Raw genomic sequence first — 16,595 nt, forward strand, 5'->3', positions numbered from 1 at the left:
ATTTACTGTTTCTTTGGTTTTATCTCCATGGCAAGCAAGGGATTCACTGTACTTCCCAGTGCAAGTTTTTACTTATGCTACTAGTTTTCTTTATGTTATTTTATAGTAACTTCGGTGGTCTGTTTTAATTTTCACTTAGCACTTAAAAAGCACAAAACTTTTTATATTTTGAAAGATATTTTGTAAATTTTATCAGGGAAAGACTTCAGGACTAAGGTTTTAAAGTGTAAATAAGTTTACACTATTATCACTTGCCTTTTAATATTTTACTGCCAAAAATGTTATTCTTACTTTGGCCATATCTTGTGATACTCTTACATGACTTTTTGATCGATAAATATAACCATAAGAAAAAAAATAGCGAATTTTAGTTATTAATTGATGAGATGTCTGTGTGTATGACCAGTATTAAAAAACCCAAAATCATTGAGACACTTGTCTCAGATAGATGAATAAAGTATTATCATATATATTCTTTCCCTAAGAATTTATTTTTATACAATCCAGTATATGTCATTTTTTCTATTTGTGACATTTAATTGTTTCTGTTATGATATAGTAGCCTTAATAAAAATTTCACTCTGTGATCATTTGTGTTACTTACATTTGTGTTTTTATTAAAGGAGGTCTGAAAACATTAATATAGAAGTGATTTTATAATGTAAACAATGATAGAGTTGGGTACCATTTCCTCTAACCACATCTCCTAAGCGGTTACCTTATTTTTTTTGTATTCTTCCTGCATAAGTATCCTTTCTTTATTAGTCCTGTTCGTTACTTCCTCTTTCCTCATTTTATCCATCCAAATTATTTTCTCCATCCTTCTATATATTTATACATTTTAAAAGACTCAATCCAGTCCCTCTCCCTCATCATCCATGCTTCATTTCCATACTACAAGAAACTTCATACATAGAATTTGAAACGCTGTGTCTTACTGTGATATTATTACCACCCGGGTTGGTCTAGTGGTAAAACTTGTATTTGTAAATCAGCTGATTTTGAATTCGACAGTTTTCAGGTTGAATCCTAATAAAGATAGTTACTTTTATTTGGATTTTAATACTAGATCGTGGAGACCAGAGTTCTTGATGGTTTGGTTTTGATTAAATGCATGTCTTGGGTTGTGTTAGATTAAACGCCTGAGTTTGTGTAAAAGCTGCATGGGATATCTGGAGATTTGAGGAATATTCACAAGAAAATAAATGAGTGACAGAGAGATTAAAAAAATATTTTAAAGTATAATGTGTAATTTTACTTGTTATTATACTAAACTGGCTGTTTACAATAGCTGTTAACATAGTACAATGAAAGTTATTTAATATCTTATTCTTTTATGTCCTGTATGACACTGTCTGCAGTATATCTCATTACTGTAAACGATTGCAATGGATAGCTCTGATGTTTAATAGAATATAATGAGCTTTCTTTGATTATAAGAATGAAGAATCAGGTCATGAAGAGTCAGTGTTATTTGATATATATATATATATATATATATATATATATATATTTATACTTAAAATTAAAATAGCTGCTGTCTGTTAATGAAAACATTCTAATTTCCAAAAACTGTTTTGGAGACCTTAATAATCTTTATAGTAGCATGCTGTTTAGCTTCAGAATGTGTATGGGAAAGGAGTTATATGTTGAGGGAGCTGTTTTATAAAATAGCTGTATGTGTATATATATATATATATAAAAATAACTTGATCGACCAAGTACAGAATAATATTAAGTTAGGTAGGACGATACTTACCTTATATCATTATATATACACAAGAGTACTTCACGATTTTCTCGTATCTTCAGTTGATCCAGTCTTTTAATTGTTTACGTAAAATTACATATAATAAATACACAACATTAATTAATTTTTTTTTCATTATATTGTGCATAAATCAAAGAAACATATAAAACAAATTGCTATCTATGTAATGGTTATAGTGAATTTTTAATTGATAATATATATAAAAAACAAATATTAAAAATTAACAATTTTACATGCCTAATACCAATAAATGAAAAACAAAAAATTGACATTGTTTATTTAAAATATGTATATACTGATAGCATAGTTGAAAATATTAGAGAGGTTTATGATAAAATAAGTTTAAACCTGCATACCAGACAAACAATCACATAATTACATAAAGATTTAAAAAACCTTAGTCATACTGATTCACATAGTGTATATAATTTGGGTGGAATTTATAAAATAAAATGTAATGATTGGGACCATATTTATGTAGGAAAGACCACTAAATCTTTATCACACTAGATCTATCAAAATCAGATTTTTTTGAACATTTCAGATATAAAAATGGATAATTGGCTTTTTCTAATGTTTCTGACGATCTTACTGATAATAAACATTCAGTATCTGGTATTTACACTAATTTTGAAATATTAGAATTTAAAAAATGTAATATGAATAATAATAATAGATAGGGGTTTAGACATTTTGGAGAGATTTTATATATATAAATATAAAAATGGATTCAGCTTTATCAACCAATAAAAAGAGTATAAGAATGACATGAGTATAAAGGTAGCATAGATAGCATCACTTTCTCAAATATTGTTAATTTGTAGTTTAATCTATTTAAAATCCTACTCAGTAATATAGTATTGGCTAGCCAAACTACACACACATTCATTCTTTTTTAACATATTTGTCATTTTAACTTTTAATTAATATTTTTATTATTTGACAACATACTTTTATATATGGAATTTTTAACTTTCAACTTTAACTTTAATTTTTCATTTTAAATTTAAAAGGAAAAAAATTATTTTAATTTGAATTGATTGTAAAGTTTATATCCAACATTTTAACAAATTTTGTTTTATTGTATTTATCAAGATTTTATTTTGTTACTGTTGTTGATTTATAATATGTAATTTTATGTGAACAATTAAAAGATGGGATCGACTGAAGATGCAAGAAAATCATAAAAGTACTCTTGTGTATATATAATGATATAAGGTAGCATCATCCTAATTTAATTTTATTCTGTACTTGGTGGAATTCAATTATTTATTTACATTTATATAGTAGTACAGAGGAATATGAATTCTTAAAATTGACTTTTAAAAAAAATGTATATATTATTTAAATTAAATTTTTTTGTGGTGTGCACGCGCACACACACACATACAGATATATATATAATGAAAATGTTAACTTAAAGGTGAGATTTTAAAGCCATCTGTTATTAATGAAATTTAAACAGTGTGGCATGACTGTCTTTGTATGTTATTTTTAAATAACGTATAATTATGCAAAATAAAACAACAAAAACATGTTACATGTCAATTATTTTTATATCTCAATGCAGTTTTCATATTTATTCTTTTTATGTAAACTATACATTTTTCAAAGGATTAATGTATATTATATAATTCAATGGACTTACGTTATTATATAATTAACTTCTAATACTGTTTTTTTTTTTTGTTTTTATTTCAAATAAATAGGAACCAACACCTGTGGTCCTGAAGAATTTACTTGTAATGATGGCCAATGTATAAATGTGTATGATAGATGTAACAGAAAACGGGATTGTTCCGATGGTTCTGATGAAGCTGGTTGCCGTAAGTTATCTTATTTTCAGAATTTTAATTCAGTACCATACATTGTATATATATATATATATATATACATGCACACACACACACACAACAATGTATACATGACTGAATATTATTTTATTTTATTTTTTTTAACCAGCCGCTACTTTTTGTTATGTTAATTCACAGTTACTCTATGAATTCGTAGCATTTATTCAGTTGGGGGTGTATAATTAATAGGTGTATGAATGTATACATATACAAATTGAATTCAGTAATGAACTGTTTGTTCATTAAAAAACTCAACCTTATAATAAATTGATAATATATAATTATTATCTGTAGTAACTAATATTCTAGAAACTCATGTGATTGATGTCATGTATTACTACTACTATACAGTTGGATATTGTTATTACCAACAATTACTACTACTATACAGTTGGATATTGTTATTACCAATCTTCTCATTATGGTCTTTATAAGGTTCAACTCCCCAAACCTATCCTTCTGGTGCTAAAGTAAACCAATCGGTGAAAAAATAAATTGCCACTACCAAAATATTTTATCTTTCTTTCATACCCTACCAGTCACATTCTCAAAGTGCTAATGGTTCTTATAGCATGTGAGAACAACTATTGTTAAATAAACACATTCATTTTTTGCATATATAACTTTTTATGTTTATTGTCTGAGCAAAGACAATATGTGTGACAAGATTTCCTAAAATTGGAAAGTGTACCTGAATGTTCCCTTCCCTTGATGAGTTACCGCATCATGTACTACTTTGTTAATATTAATTTATTATTATTTATTGTATATACTATAATTAAAAAAAAAACTGAAAAAGTTCATTTTCATTGTATTACTTCTTTTCTATTATAAAGCTCCATTTGTTAAATTAAATACGAAATGTCAATTGTTCACAGAAATGTTATTTTTTAAGTTTTTAAACTAATTTAAACTATATACATTTAATTTTTCCTATTTAGATCTTATTTCTAATCTAAATTTCCTATTTAGATCCATTTGTAAACTGAACTGAATAGATTCATTTTTTTTCTACATTAGGGCAATTTTACAAGCATATAATTTAGATGTGAATTAAATTTCAGTATAATTTAATTTCACATAAAATATGGAATGTAATTGCATTATGACATGCGGTGAATATGGGCAGTATAGTATTATAATACTATTTTATTAATTAATAGTATTATTTGAATTGTACAGAATTATTTATTATACAGTAAACTCTCTGTATTGCAGAAAATTCATTAAAAACTTCACAATAATGTATGGGTTCATCAAAAAAGGTTGCAGCAATAAAAAAATCATATCTACCTATGTAATTGAGATAAAGTATTAATTGTAGCTGTAAAATAATCAGGATATCATCGGGTTTTCTTTAGATGTGACTGACTGCGTGACCTTGAATTGATGCACACAATGCCTTTGTGCAACTTTCAGTCAGTGCAGTGGCGACTTTCCATGTCAGTGGTTGTGTCAACTGACATAATTGTAGGATATGGAAATCTCAGCATCCTAATGAAATTATTGAGTGTGTAAGAGATTTCCCAAAAATAAATTTGTGGTGGGATTTGATGTCAGATTGTGTGATTGGCCCATTCTTTTTTCATGATCCTACTATCATAGCGAATGTTTATTTAGAAGCAGTACTACTGTACCTTTTCTCACAAATTGGCCAAATTAAAGAAGAAAGTAAAATTGCTGTAATGTTTCAACAAGTTGGTGTGCCCCCACACTTTAGCCAAGGCGTTTGATGCACTCTTGGTGAAAGTTTCCCTAATCGTTGGACTGGATGGGCTAGTCATGTCCTGTGCTTTGGCCTCTGAGAAGCCCAGATTTCATACCCCTAGACTTTTTTCTACGGGGATACGTTAAAAACATTGCTTACAGTGAAAAAATCAGAGATATATAACATTTAAGACAACGGATCACTGCTGCTATTGCCACAGTTATGCCTATGATGATCTAGTGACCTGGGTAGAAGTCAATTATCAGCTGGATGTTTGCAGAGCAACCAATGAAGCTTATATTGAAACATTATAAGGTATGTAAAAAAAGCTTTGAGTTAGTGAATTTAAAAAAAATACTCGTTTTTTTATCTGTAGTAGTTTCTCAGATACAATTTTTTAAAATTGCTGAAACCATTTTCAATGACCTTTTAGTCCACCATTGTGAAAATGAAAACATTGTTTGTAATATGGGTTTGCTTTAATTAACAATATTTAATAAAATAAGAAACACTTAACAAAAAAGACTAACTCAACTAGGAATAATATACACAATAATTAATTAATCTTCTATATTTTTATTTTTGTATTTTAAAATGTTCTTATTCAATAATAATATCTCAGTAGCTGCAGTTTAACATAAAAACAGGCTTAATTATTATTCTCCAATACAAATAAATTCCTTGCATTATCGTTTTAAGAGAAGACCTTGTTACTTTAAAACTTTTTTCTTTAAGTAGCAGATGTTTCATTAATGGTGGAAAGTATCTGGAATTGATTTTCAATAATTTGTAACTGGAATTACAATTTTGTATACTGTAGTTGTATAAAAAAAAACAAACAAAAAACTAAAAACACGATTGATTAATATTAATATGATATTATTATCATAATATATATAAAGGAAAAAAATTGTAATTAGTTTATAATGAAATTAACAATATTATTATTACCTCCATATATGCCCACAAATGGAAAATTAAGATTAATATTTGTTTAATCATAGATAGAATTATTTCTGTTACTTGCAATATAGAATATATTTATTTAGTTGACTTATAATATAGATAAATAAAAAAAAAAATTGTTCAAATTATTATAATGCACATTTTCCAGGGAGCCACCCAATTTTGTTTTTATTGTATAGAAAAATATTTACCATTTAAAAAAAGTTTAAATTATAATTATGGTATGTTAGCTTAATACTGTGTAATGGATATTTATTCAAAATTTTCATTAAAGATTTTAACTAATTGTATAATATTGTATAAGATTTTCATATGAAATCTTAATTGACATAAATTACAGTCTAACTAGAATAATTTTTTGTAATAGAAACACCAATAAGTAAATTTTATTATTTTTTGTGTGCTGAATGTGAAAATGACATCAGGTTTTCTTCATCACCATCACATTTTTGTTATGCACGTTTCAGAAGTTGCTAAATAATATGAAATTTTGAAAGTGATCAAGTTTATAAATCATAATGAAGTTTGTAATGTGTTACATACATTTTCAATACTCATGTTTTATTTTGCTTATTAAATAAAAACCCTTGTAGAATATAAACTGTAGTAGATAAAATGTACCTAAAATGTTTGGTAACTAAAATCATTGAACTAATAAATTACTTCTTTCTTTTGTGTACGGTAGGGTCCTCTCTTTGTAGATACCAACAGTAGTTGCTCATCATCAATTCATCCTATCTACCTTGGTAATGCTGTTTTGTTTGCAATTTATCCTGGTGGAAGCATTCTCCTTGCTCATCACTCACAGCATCCAAATTTAGTAGGAAAAAATGAAGATGGAATGCAAAAAATGAATTTTTAATGACAGCCTAAAGTTTTATAGTTTAGTTAAAGTTTTTGTATTAAAAGATCACTATTTTCTGCCTTATTTAAAAAAAAAACCATGGACTACTACATCCTTAAATGATTTTCATGTTGATAGCTGTGCATTATTCAAATTTAAGTCAAAATTTTCAACATTGAGTAATTCTCTAATTTAAGATTAAATGAATTTCCTTCTTTTAATTTGGTTTTGCTTAACTTAGTAAACAACACTAGTCTTAAATGCTTAATTCTTTTTACTTTGTTTAGTGCTTTAACAAAATTCTTTATCAATTCCAATTTTGTATGTAAAGTTGGGCAAGAGGGTTGATTAAAGGTATATACTTGTACTTCATCCTTTTTTGTCCAGGAGTGAAAGTTTTATCATTTAACTCTTTAACCACTCTTTAGCCTCTCCTAACCAAATAATGTTCACTTGTTGTATGATTGTCCCACAACATAAGAAACAGCTGTATTTTGTATAGCCACTTTACAGACCGAGAAAACCGATAACTTTGAGATTGCCACAGATATGCCATTAGTAAACATTGTACAATTGACTGCTTTCAAAATTAATGATATATTTTCATATGTCTCTTTCATTCCAACAGTATTCTGCAATTAGTCTAGTCACACTCTTAGTCATATCAAACACTAACATAACTGAAAAACATGATTTGATAGAGCATTTTTTATTAAATCAGCATAAAAAAACATTAAATAATAGACTAGTATTATTTATTAAACATGGTTAGTACCTAACAGATGATATTAGAAAATAATATAAGGATTAATTAGGTGATTTGGCTAATGACAGTCCTATTACGATGAATGGTCCTAAACTTTTCTGTAATTTTAGAAAGAAATCTTAATTGAAATATAAATGTGTCTATTTAAGTATATAACAATTATTGCTAAAAAAGAAATAAAAGGATTATTTCGGTAGTTAATTGTAATAATTAACTGTTTAATTTTTTTAATCATACACCTACATACTACAAAGCATTTTCTTTTAAAATTGTATTACTCAAAATAAACATGAAATTAATGAAAATAGTTATGAAGATTGGGTGGGGTAAGGTCTTTCTGGTATAATTTGTTAAGTTAAGGAATGCACAAAATGATGATGTTGTTTTACCATGAATGAATGAATTACATTTGAATTTAGCTTGTTATATTATTAATAATCTCAATAATTTTATTTTTAACATTGTAAATTGCAATCATTAATTATTTTTTTTATTTAGAAATTTAGTCATTATTTTCTTTTTATTGTACACTTATGTTTTATGTGTTTACTTAGCTCAGCCTGTCAGCTGCTCATGGGCTCAATTTGCTTGTCATTCTGGAACGCAGTGTGTTCCAAATTCTGCTCACTGTGATGGTTACAGAAATTGCACTGATGGATCTGATGAGTTTAATTGTCGTAAGTAAATATTTTCAAAGTTTTTATTTTTACATAATATTTATTATTATCTGTTAAATACAGTAAAATTCTTATCATTAAACAACTTCCAACTAGAAACCACTCAGAATGACAGACATTTTATGATCCCTAGTACCTTGATTAGTAAAATATTATTGCAGTGGGCATTATAGCAGCAGAAAATTTGGTTAGATAAGTAATTTATGTATGTAATGATATTATGTAATGTATTGTAAAAACAAGAATACTGTATTATAATCACAGTGATATTAGTGTCATTATTTACATAATTGTCATTTTTATCAATGTGAAGCTATTCTATTTTATAGTAGATAAAAAATTCCACAGTTTACTGTTTTAGTTTTCAGAGGTTTTTACTGGTTTTACTTCTTTAATCATACACTTACATACTACCAAGCATTTTCTTTAAAAACTGTATTACTCAAAATAAACCCAAAATTAATGAAAATAGTAATGAAGAATGGGTGGTAAGGTTGTGGTAACAGTAACTGCCAATAATTTATCATTTAAAAATTTCATTGTATATGAAAGTTGTTTCTGTAATTGAAAAAAACCAAAATATGAATTTGTTTTCAGCTGCTCAATATTTAATTTTTAATTAGAAATTAAAGTGACCTCCCTGAGTTATATTAGTGAAAACGAGCCTTATGCTTGGGTGAAATCACACAGTAATTAATTACAGCTTTCCTTCAGTTATAATTTGAATTAAATATTTATATCATTAAAAAAAAAAAAACAAATGTTGTGTAACTCTTGTGAAATAATCTATCTATTTTTCAATTTTTTTGATAAATTCTGTGTTAGAACAACAATTAACTGATATTCAATCTGATAGTGTTGAGTAACAAAAATATAGTATATATTTACAAATATAGACTGCCCCTGTAAAATATATACACACTTTGAATAAATATTACACAAATAATTATTAACGTACAGTAAAGTTTTATAATTCAAATTAATATAAATGTAGAAGCTTGTCAGTTACCAGAAGAGTTTGAATTGTTGGTCATTATATCCATTTGGATACATTCTTTAAACATTCTGTTGGTCTTATTTGGATACATTCTTACTCAATGGATGCTCTCAACTTATCTGTTATAGCTGATCTCATGCTACAAACATTATGTTTGAGGTGTCATCACAAGAAGAGAAATTCACTGGAATGAGATTTAGCAAGCGTGGGTGCGACTCCATGCCACCTGTTTGCCCTGACCATCTGATCACCAGAATTACATTAAGATAGGCCCTCATGTTTTGATGATAACTTGGAAGTGCTCCATTCTGCTGGAATATCTTTCTTTGGAAGTGCTCCATTGTGCTGGAAGTATCTTTCTTTATTCCCGAATATCTCTTGAATCCTTGGCGTAAACTGTACAAGTTCAGATAAATTTCACATTAAATAACGTCATAATTCAAGTCATAAATCATGTTATTCTCAAAGAAGAAAGGTCCAATTAATTCAAACACCAACAAACCACACTATACTATAACAATTGTTAACTTTACATGGTGTTACACTGTCAAATATGGATTATCAGTCGTTCAGTAACTGCAATTACAACAGTTTGGAGTGATGAGGCCACATTTAAATGGCTTTAACAATCTTGTTTGAAAATTGATTTTTATCTTCATATTCTGTGTGTTTTCTCTCACAAAATTGAATTCTTCAGTCAGTATAATTTTCATTGAGAGTGTAGACTAACTGGGACTAACACTTATGCAGTTGGCATGCTTCAAAGTGTGATAGATATCTATTTTGAAAGTCCTGTCCCACAAGTCGCTTGCCGAACACATTTTCTAAGAGGTTGCTGTATGTTTCTTTGACTTCTTTTTCTCTTGTACATGGATGTCTGTGGTCTTTGGAATGCTTCTTTTGTAAATCATGAATGCTTATTTTTGCTTCAAAATTGTCCTGGATATGACCAATGATGAGTCTTGTTACTGTATCTTGTTAAAACTGTCTTTTAAACTCTCTTTGTACTGCAGCCATGTTTTCTTAAGCAATGTCTGTTAATATATGTTCTGTCTTCTGCAAAACTTAAGGAAACTCTTCCTTTTCTCAAAGCTTAATCTTGATGCAACCATTATTTTAATCAATCGCATCTGAAAAAATGAAAAGTGTTTGATAGTTATTAGCTCTTTTAGGACACCCAGTAATGTATACATGTATAATGTTTTGGTGTTTGGTTATTATCACTTACAATTAAAAAATTGTGATTGAAAAATTTTACTAAATAGATAAATTTTAATTAATTTATTTATTTATGAGCAATATAAAAATAAATAAAGGAAAGAAAAAATTATAATTATAACATTTTTTCAGCTGCTCCTGTAAAAAACTATGAACCTCTATACTAAAGTACTGTGCTATATATGAATGCTTATGATTCCGTGCCAAGTGTGAGGCAATGTATATATAATGTATTTTCCTGTGGTCCACTCTCTTATGGTTGTAATGCATGCAAAAAATGTAAGGTACAGACTGCAGAAATCTGTACCTTATACTTCTTCAGGAGGAAATGATGTTCTACATATACTGACAGATTTTGTGTGAGTTTTTCATTTGCTACATTGAATATTACGTACATTTCACTTGGTTAGGCATTTCAATAAAAAACATTTCATTCAGTCAAATAGTCAGTGGGCAATTCTCATCTTCCTCAGAAAGCCTGTCATGTTTCACATCTTATAGTTATGGAAATTTGTTAAATCATTTGACAAACAAAATGTGTGGTTTTTAGAATTTTCATTGTATTAGTTTTATAACATTTGGCATAATTAAATACAAGTTTAATGTGTAATATTCTTATAATATATAGTTTTAATTAACTGGTATTTTTGTTACAGCTACAATCCCTGTAGAAGAATTACATTTGAAAACATATCCTGACGAACAAACTATCAAAGAAGGTAAATGTATAATAATAAAAATTAAACATTTTTTGTTGAAAGTATTAACAATTGAAAACCTTACAATTTTATAAAATAAAGGATAATCTTTTAATCAGTGAATTACGGCTTTATAGTGTTCTGGTTTTCTTTTCTTTTTTATTTTAATACACAATTAATTTTATTATTATTTTTATTTATTTATTTTTTTTGCTAAAACTTTTATGTTGGTTTACATAATTACCCTAGTTATTTATATGTTTATGCATTATATATTGAGCAAAGTTTCTTCATGGTTTGAAGTTTGGCATTTCTTTTATTGTAGTAGTTTTGAATTGCATGATGCAGTTTTTTCTCAATAAAGTAAAGCATTTCATCTCGTCTCTCATCAAGAAATCAACCAGCTTTATTATCCTGTAAGACAGTGCATATAATTTTTCATGGTGGTTTAGAATTTCTTTTTTTTGGAAATATTGTTCTGTTATTCCATAGACTGCTGTTTGGATTCCGTGATTATGTGGGAGATCCAAGTTCTCGTCATCAGTCACTATTTGGCTCAAAAGATGTTCACCTTCATTTTCATACTGGATGTTTGGTTTTGTGAACCTGTCAACATTTTTGGCACCTAAAGAGACCAGAGTTAGTGGTAGTTTAGGTTGTGTGATTCCATGCAAAACTGTTGGTCAGGTTTCAGGAAACTCATTTTATAATTTATATCTGTTGATTTAAAAAAAAAAAATTTATCTATCTGTTTAATGAAATTGTTATAATGGAAGAGTGCTCAATCCTTTGCTTGTCATGCAGAAATAGTAAGTTCCCCATTGAAGTGCCAAACCATTCCTTCACTCATAGCTGTTTCACGATAAATTTTACTAATTTCTGATGAATATCAACTGGTTTGTGATTTCTTGTGTTTAAAAATCAGATAACCGCTCTAATTTCACAATTAGCAGGATACTTATTAACTCATTTAACATTTTAAATTATATTTAATCAACTGCAAACAAACATCATTATATTTGTAGCATCTACAGAAAGTCATTGAAGGAGAGATTTTGCCATTCATGGTCAGAGCTGTGATCACAGCTCTCTTGCAGTGATAGTAGAAAATGATTTTCTAGATACCCCTCCTTACTTTGGGTATATATATCAAATTACAGGCCACATCAGTCACACAGATTGCATTAATGCACTGCATTCATGTGAAGGAAAGAGCAAGAAAATTGGTTAAAGAACTACAATACTTTCTTAATGTAAAATATGTGAAAAAAAAAATTAATCTCACCACAAGTTTTTGTAGCCAGTCGTAAACAACAGAACCAATGTCAATTATCAGAAATTATGTATCGCTACAATAAATAAATAAATTGTAACTTTTTTTCTATTATGATCTCATGCATATTCTTGACGCATTTTATTGAGGAAAATAAAATGAAAAAACAGATCTTATTGGGAATTGAATGCATGATCTAGAAGCCAGCATGCATTTTTACCACTACACCAAACGATTAGCATTCAAGTTTATCTACTTGGAGCAGGAACAAGAGCATAAACGGGACTGTTGTGACTGCCATTTTTCTGACTTTGGATCAGTGGAATAGCTGGAACCCCTGCTATTTTCATGACTCAATATTCCAAATAAAATGGAAAAACATTTTGCATATTACATATTGATAACAAATTTTAGAGTTACCATTACCACCTTGCTACATAAAAATTATGTAGCAAGGTGGCTTCTATTATGTTTACAGTTTAACTGTTTAAACTGTAAACATAATAGAAGATAATTAAAAAGTTTGATAACCGCAAAAGAATTCATCTTCAGAACTGTTTTGATGATTTTTATGAAATGAAATAAAAGGACATTATTTGATATGTGAAATAAAAATACGATAAATTTACTTTCTGAATCTATTGTGTGGTTTATATGATATTAAGATAATTTTATTCATCTCTGTTTGGATTACTAAACTTTAACATTTATTGTTTGGTTTTATTGAAATTAAAAACATTATTTTTTTAATTGAATCAATTTTTTTAATGGAAATTGTTTTAAAGTATATTTCTTTTATATTTGCTAACTTTATTATGGATATAGCTATACAAGGTAAGTTGATAGATTAATTTACTGAAACTAACATAAATTTTATCACAGTGATGTAATTTTGTATAAATCCAATAATTATTGAAGGAAAATATTTAATTTTTAAACTTTAATGATTTTCATTTCTGTCAGAAATTATTCACTTTTATCTCTGTATATAAAAAATTACACCAATTCTCTCTGTAACTGTTTTGCGGCCACAATACTGAATATTCATTAACTTTACAGGGCCCATATCCACACCTTCAGGACTATTTAAAACAAAAATTAAATGTTACAACTAAAAAAAAGGTCAAAAAATGCCCCCTTTTTCACCATTTGGCAACATTGATTATATATATATATATATATATATATATAATAAATTATCTCCTATATGTTTGTCATGAGCTACAAGCCTCAAGATGTGCTGTCGTACCCGGACTCAATAGAGAAATAGTAATCCGCTTGCAATCTTTTCTTCATGAACATCATCTATCAGTTTGTTCATACAAATGACGTCTGATTCTTACCAAGTAGTGATTTGGCCAGATAAGACACCTATGGGAAACATGAAAGAAGGTTCAATGCTCCAACAGCAGATGAAATTATGATAGTAATAACTGGAATGTACGCCCAGAGATGTTGTTCTACATTGACGAGATAGAACTTTACAGCAAATTTCAGAAATGCACAGATCTGAAAGGCAGTAGGCAGTCCACGAGTATATGCAGGATACCATGATTTATGTTTGAAAACACGGCCGTCCGATCTATGGAATTTTTTTAGATGTTGTTTGTTGAATGGCAGCCACTAGGTTTGCCTCATATGCATATCCTAATTTGGCTAAAGGAAAAGGTTCATCTTAATGACATTGATTTGATTATTTTATCAGAGCTACCCAATAGCAACATGGATCCTGAATTATTTGATATAGTATCAAAGAATATGGTGCATGGACTTTGTGGTTCGCTAAATCCAAATTTCTGTGCATGAAGAATAATAGATGTAGCTAGCGCTCCCTATGAATGTTTTAAATTCAACAAAAACAAGAACAGATGGTTATACATTGTATCATCGATGCTGTCCTAACAATGGAGGATTTACAACTGAATTACATACCTGAAATACCAATGTTTACCAAAATTGGATTGTTGACAATAAGTGGATCATATCATATAATGCACTATTATCAAAGATGTTTAATGCTCATATCAATGTGGAATACTGCAACTCCGTGAGATCAATCAAATATATTTGCAAGTACATAAACAAAGGTAGCGATATGGCTGTTTTTCAAATACATAATGAAAACTCATATGATGAAGTGCTTCAGTATCAGACAGGATGTTACATAAGCTCTAATGAAACTTTTTGGTGCATTTTTGGATTTGCCATTCATGAAAGATATCCAGCGGTAACTCATTTTATTGTTCACCTTGTAAATGGTCAAAGAGTTTACTTTCCATCTGTTAATATTCACTGCATTTTAGAAAAAAAAACGTAAGATACAACAATTACCACTTTCTTTAAACTATGCCAGAGCAACAGTTTCATAAAAATTCTATTATATTGTGGAGTACCCACTGTCGAATAACTGCCACTTTGATGAAGTACTTCAGTTAGGTTGAATTATTCATGTTGTTGATTATGTGCTCGTTCAATTACTTAAATAAAGAGCCTTGAATTAATTATGAATATAATTGTATTTATTATAGTTTTATCCTCCTCTATGAATCATGAGACCTTGCCGTTGGTGAGGGGGCTTGAGTGCTCAGGGATACAGAGCAGCTGGACCGAAGGTGCAACCATATCGGAGAGGTATCTGTTGAGAGCCAGACTAAGGAATGATTCCTGAAAGAGGGCAGCAGCTCTTTCAGTAGTTGTTAGGGGCGTAAGTCACAACGACTTAAACGGCCATATCAACATCACTCAGTCCTCTGAGTACTGCGCAGCTGAAAGCAATGGAAAACTACAGCTGTTTTTTTTTTCCAAGAAAATGTGGCTCTGCATTTTCAAAATCAATAATGGAGGCGCCTTCCTTGGTAAAATATTCCGGAGGTAAAATAGTCCCCCGTTCGGATATCCGGGTGGGGACTACTAAGGAAGGGGTCACCAGAAAAGTAAAAAATAACATTCTACGAGTCGGAGCGTGGAATGTTAGAAGCTTAAAAAAGGTTGGTAGGCTAGAAAATTTAAAAAGGGAAATGGATAGGGTAAACGTGGATATAGTAGGAATTAGTGAGGTTCGGTGGGAAGAGGAAGGCGACTTTTGGTCGGGTGACTTTAGAGTAATTAACTCAGCGTCAAATAATGGGCAGGCAGGAGTAGGTTTCGTGATGAACAAGAAAATAGGGAGGAGAGTGGAGTATTTCAAGACGCATAGCAATAGAGTCATTGTAATAAGGATAAATTCAAAACCTAAACCGACAACGATTGTTAACGTCTATATGCCTACAAGCGCCCATGATGATGATGAGGTAGAATGTGTATACGAAGAGATTGATGAAGCAATTAAACACGTAAAAGGAGATGAAAATTTAATAATAGTTGGAGATTGGAATGCAAGCATTGGAAAAGGCAAGGAAGGAAATATAGTGGGTGAATACGGGCTGGGCAAAAGGAATGAAAGAGGGGACCGACTTATAGAGTTTTGCACGAAGTATAATTTAGTAATTGCCAACACCCAATTTAAAAATCATAATAGAAGAATATACACTTGGAAAAAGCCAGGCGATACTGCAAGGTATCAGATAGATTATATCATGGTTAAGCAAAGATTTAGAAATCAACTCGTGGACTGCAAAACTTACCCTGGAGCAGACATTGATAGCGACCATAATTTGGTGATAATGAAATGTAGATTGGGGTTTAAAAACCTGAAGAAAAGGTGTCAGATGAATCGGTGGAATTTAGAGAAGCTTGAGGAAGAGGAGGTAAAGAAGATTTTTGAGGAGGACATCGCAAGAGGTCTGAGTAAAAAAGATAAGATAGAAAATGTAGAAGAAGAATGG

The 16,595-nt window shown here is 29.1% G+C and overlaps 1 protein-coding gene across 15 annotated transcripts in view; it reads left to right on the plus strand.

The window, feature by feature from the left end:
• The window catches only part of trol (terribly reduced optic lobes), a 1,106,314-nt gene that overhangs the window by 831,465 nt on the left and 258,254 nt on the right, over positions 1-16,595 (plus strand). For all 15 annotated transcript variants that reach the window (XM_075355875.1, XM_075355878.1, XM_075355883.1 and 12 more), the window contains 3 exons: positions 3,481-3,597; positions 8,463-8,585; positions 11,457-11,519. In XM_075355875.1, coding sequence (XP_075211990.1) covers positions 3,481-3,597; positions 8,463-8,585; positions 11,457-11,519 — 303 coding nt within the window. The remainder of the gene's footprint in view (positions 1-3,480; positions 3,598-8,462; positions 8,586-11,456; positions 11,520-16,595) is intronic.

The sequence above is a fragment of the Lycorma delicatula genome, chromosome 2 (genome assembly GCF_047948215.1).
Source record: "Lycorma delicatula isolate Av1 chromosome 2, ASM4794821v1, whole genome shotgun sequence".
Taxonomy (NCBI): Eukaryota; Metazoa; Arthropoda; class Insecta; order Hemiptera; family Fulgoridae; genus Lycorma; species Lycorma delicatula.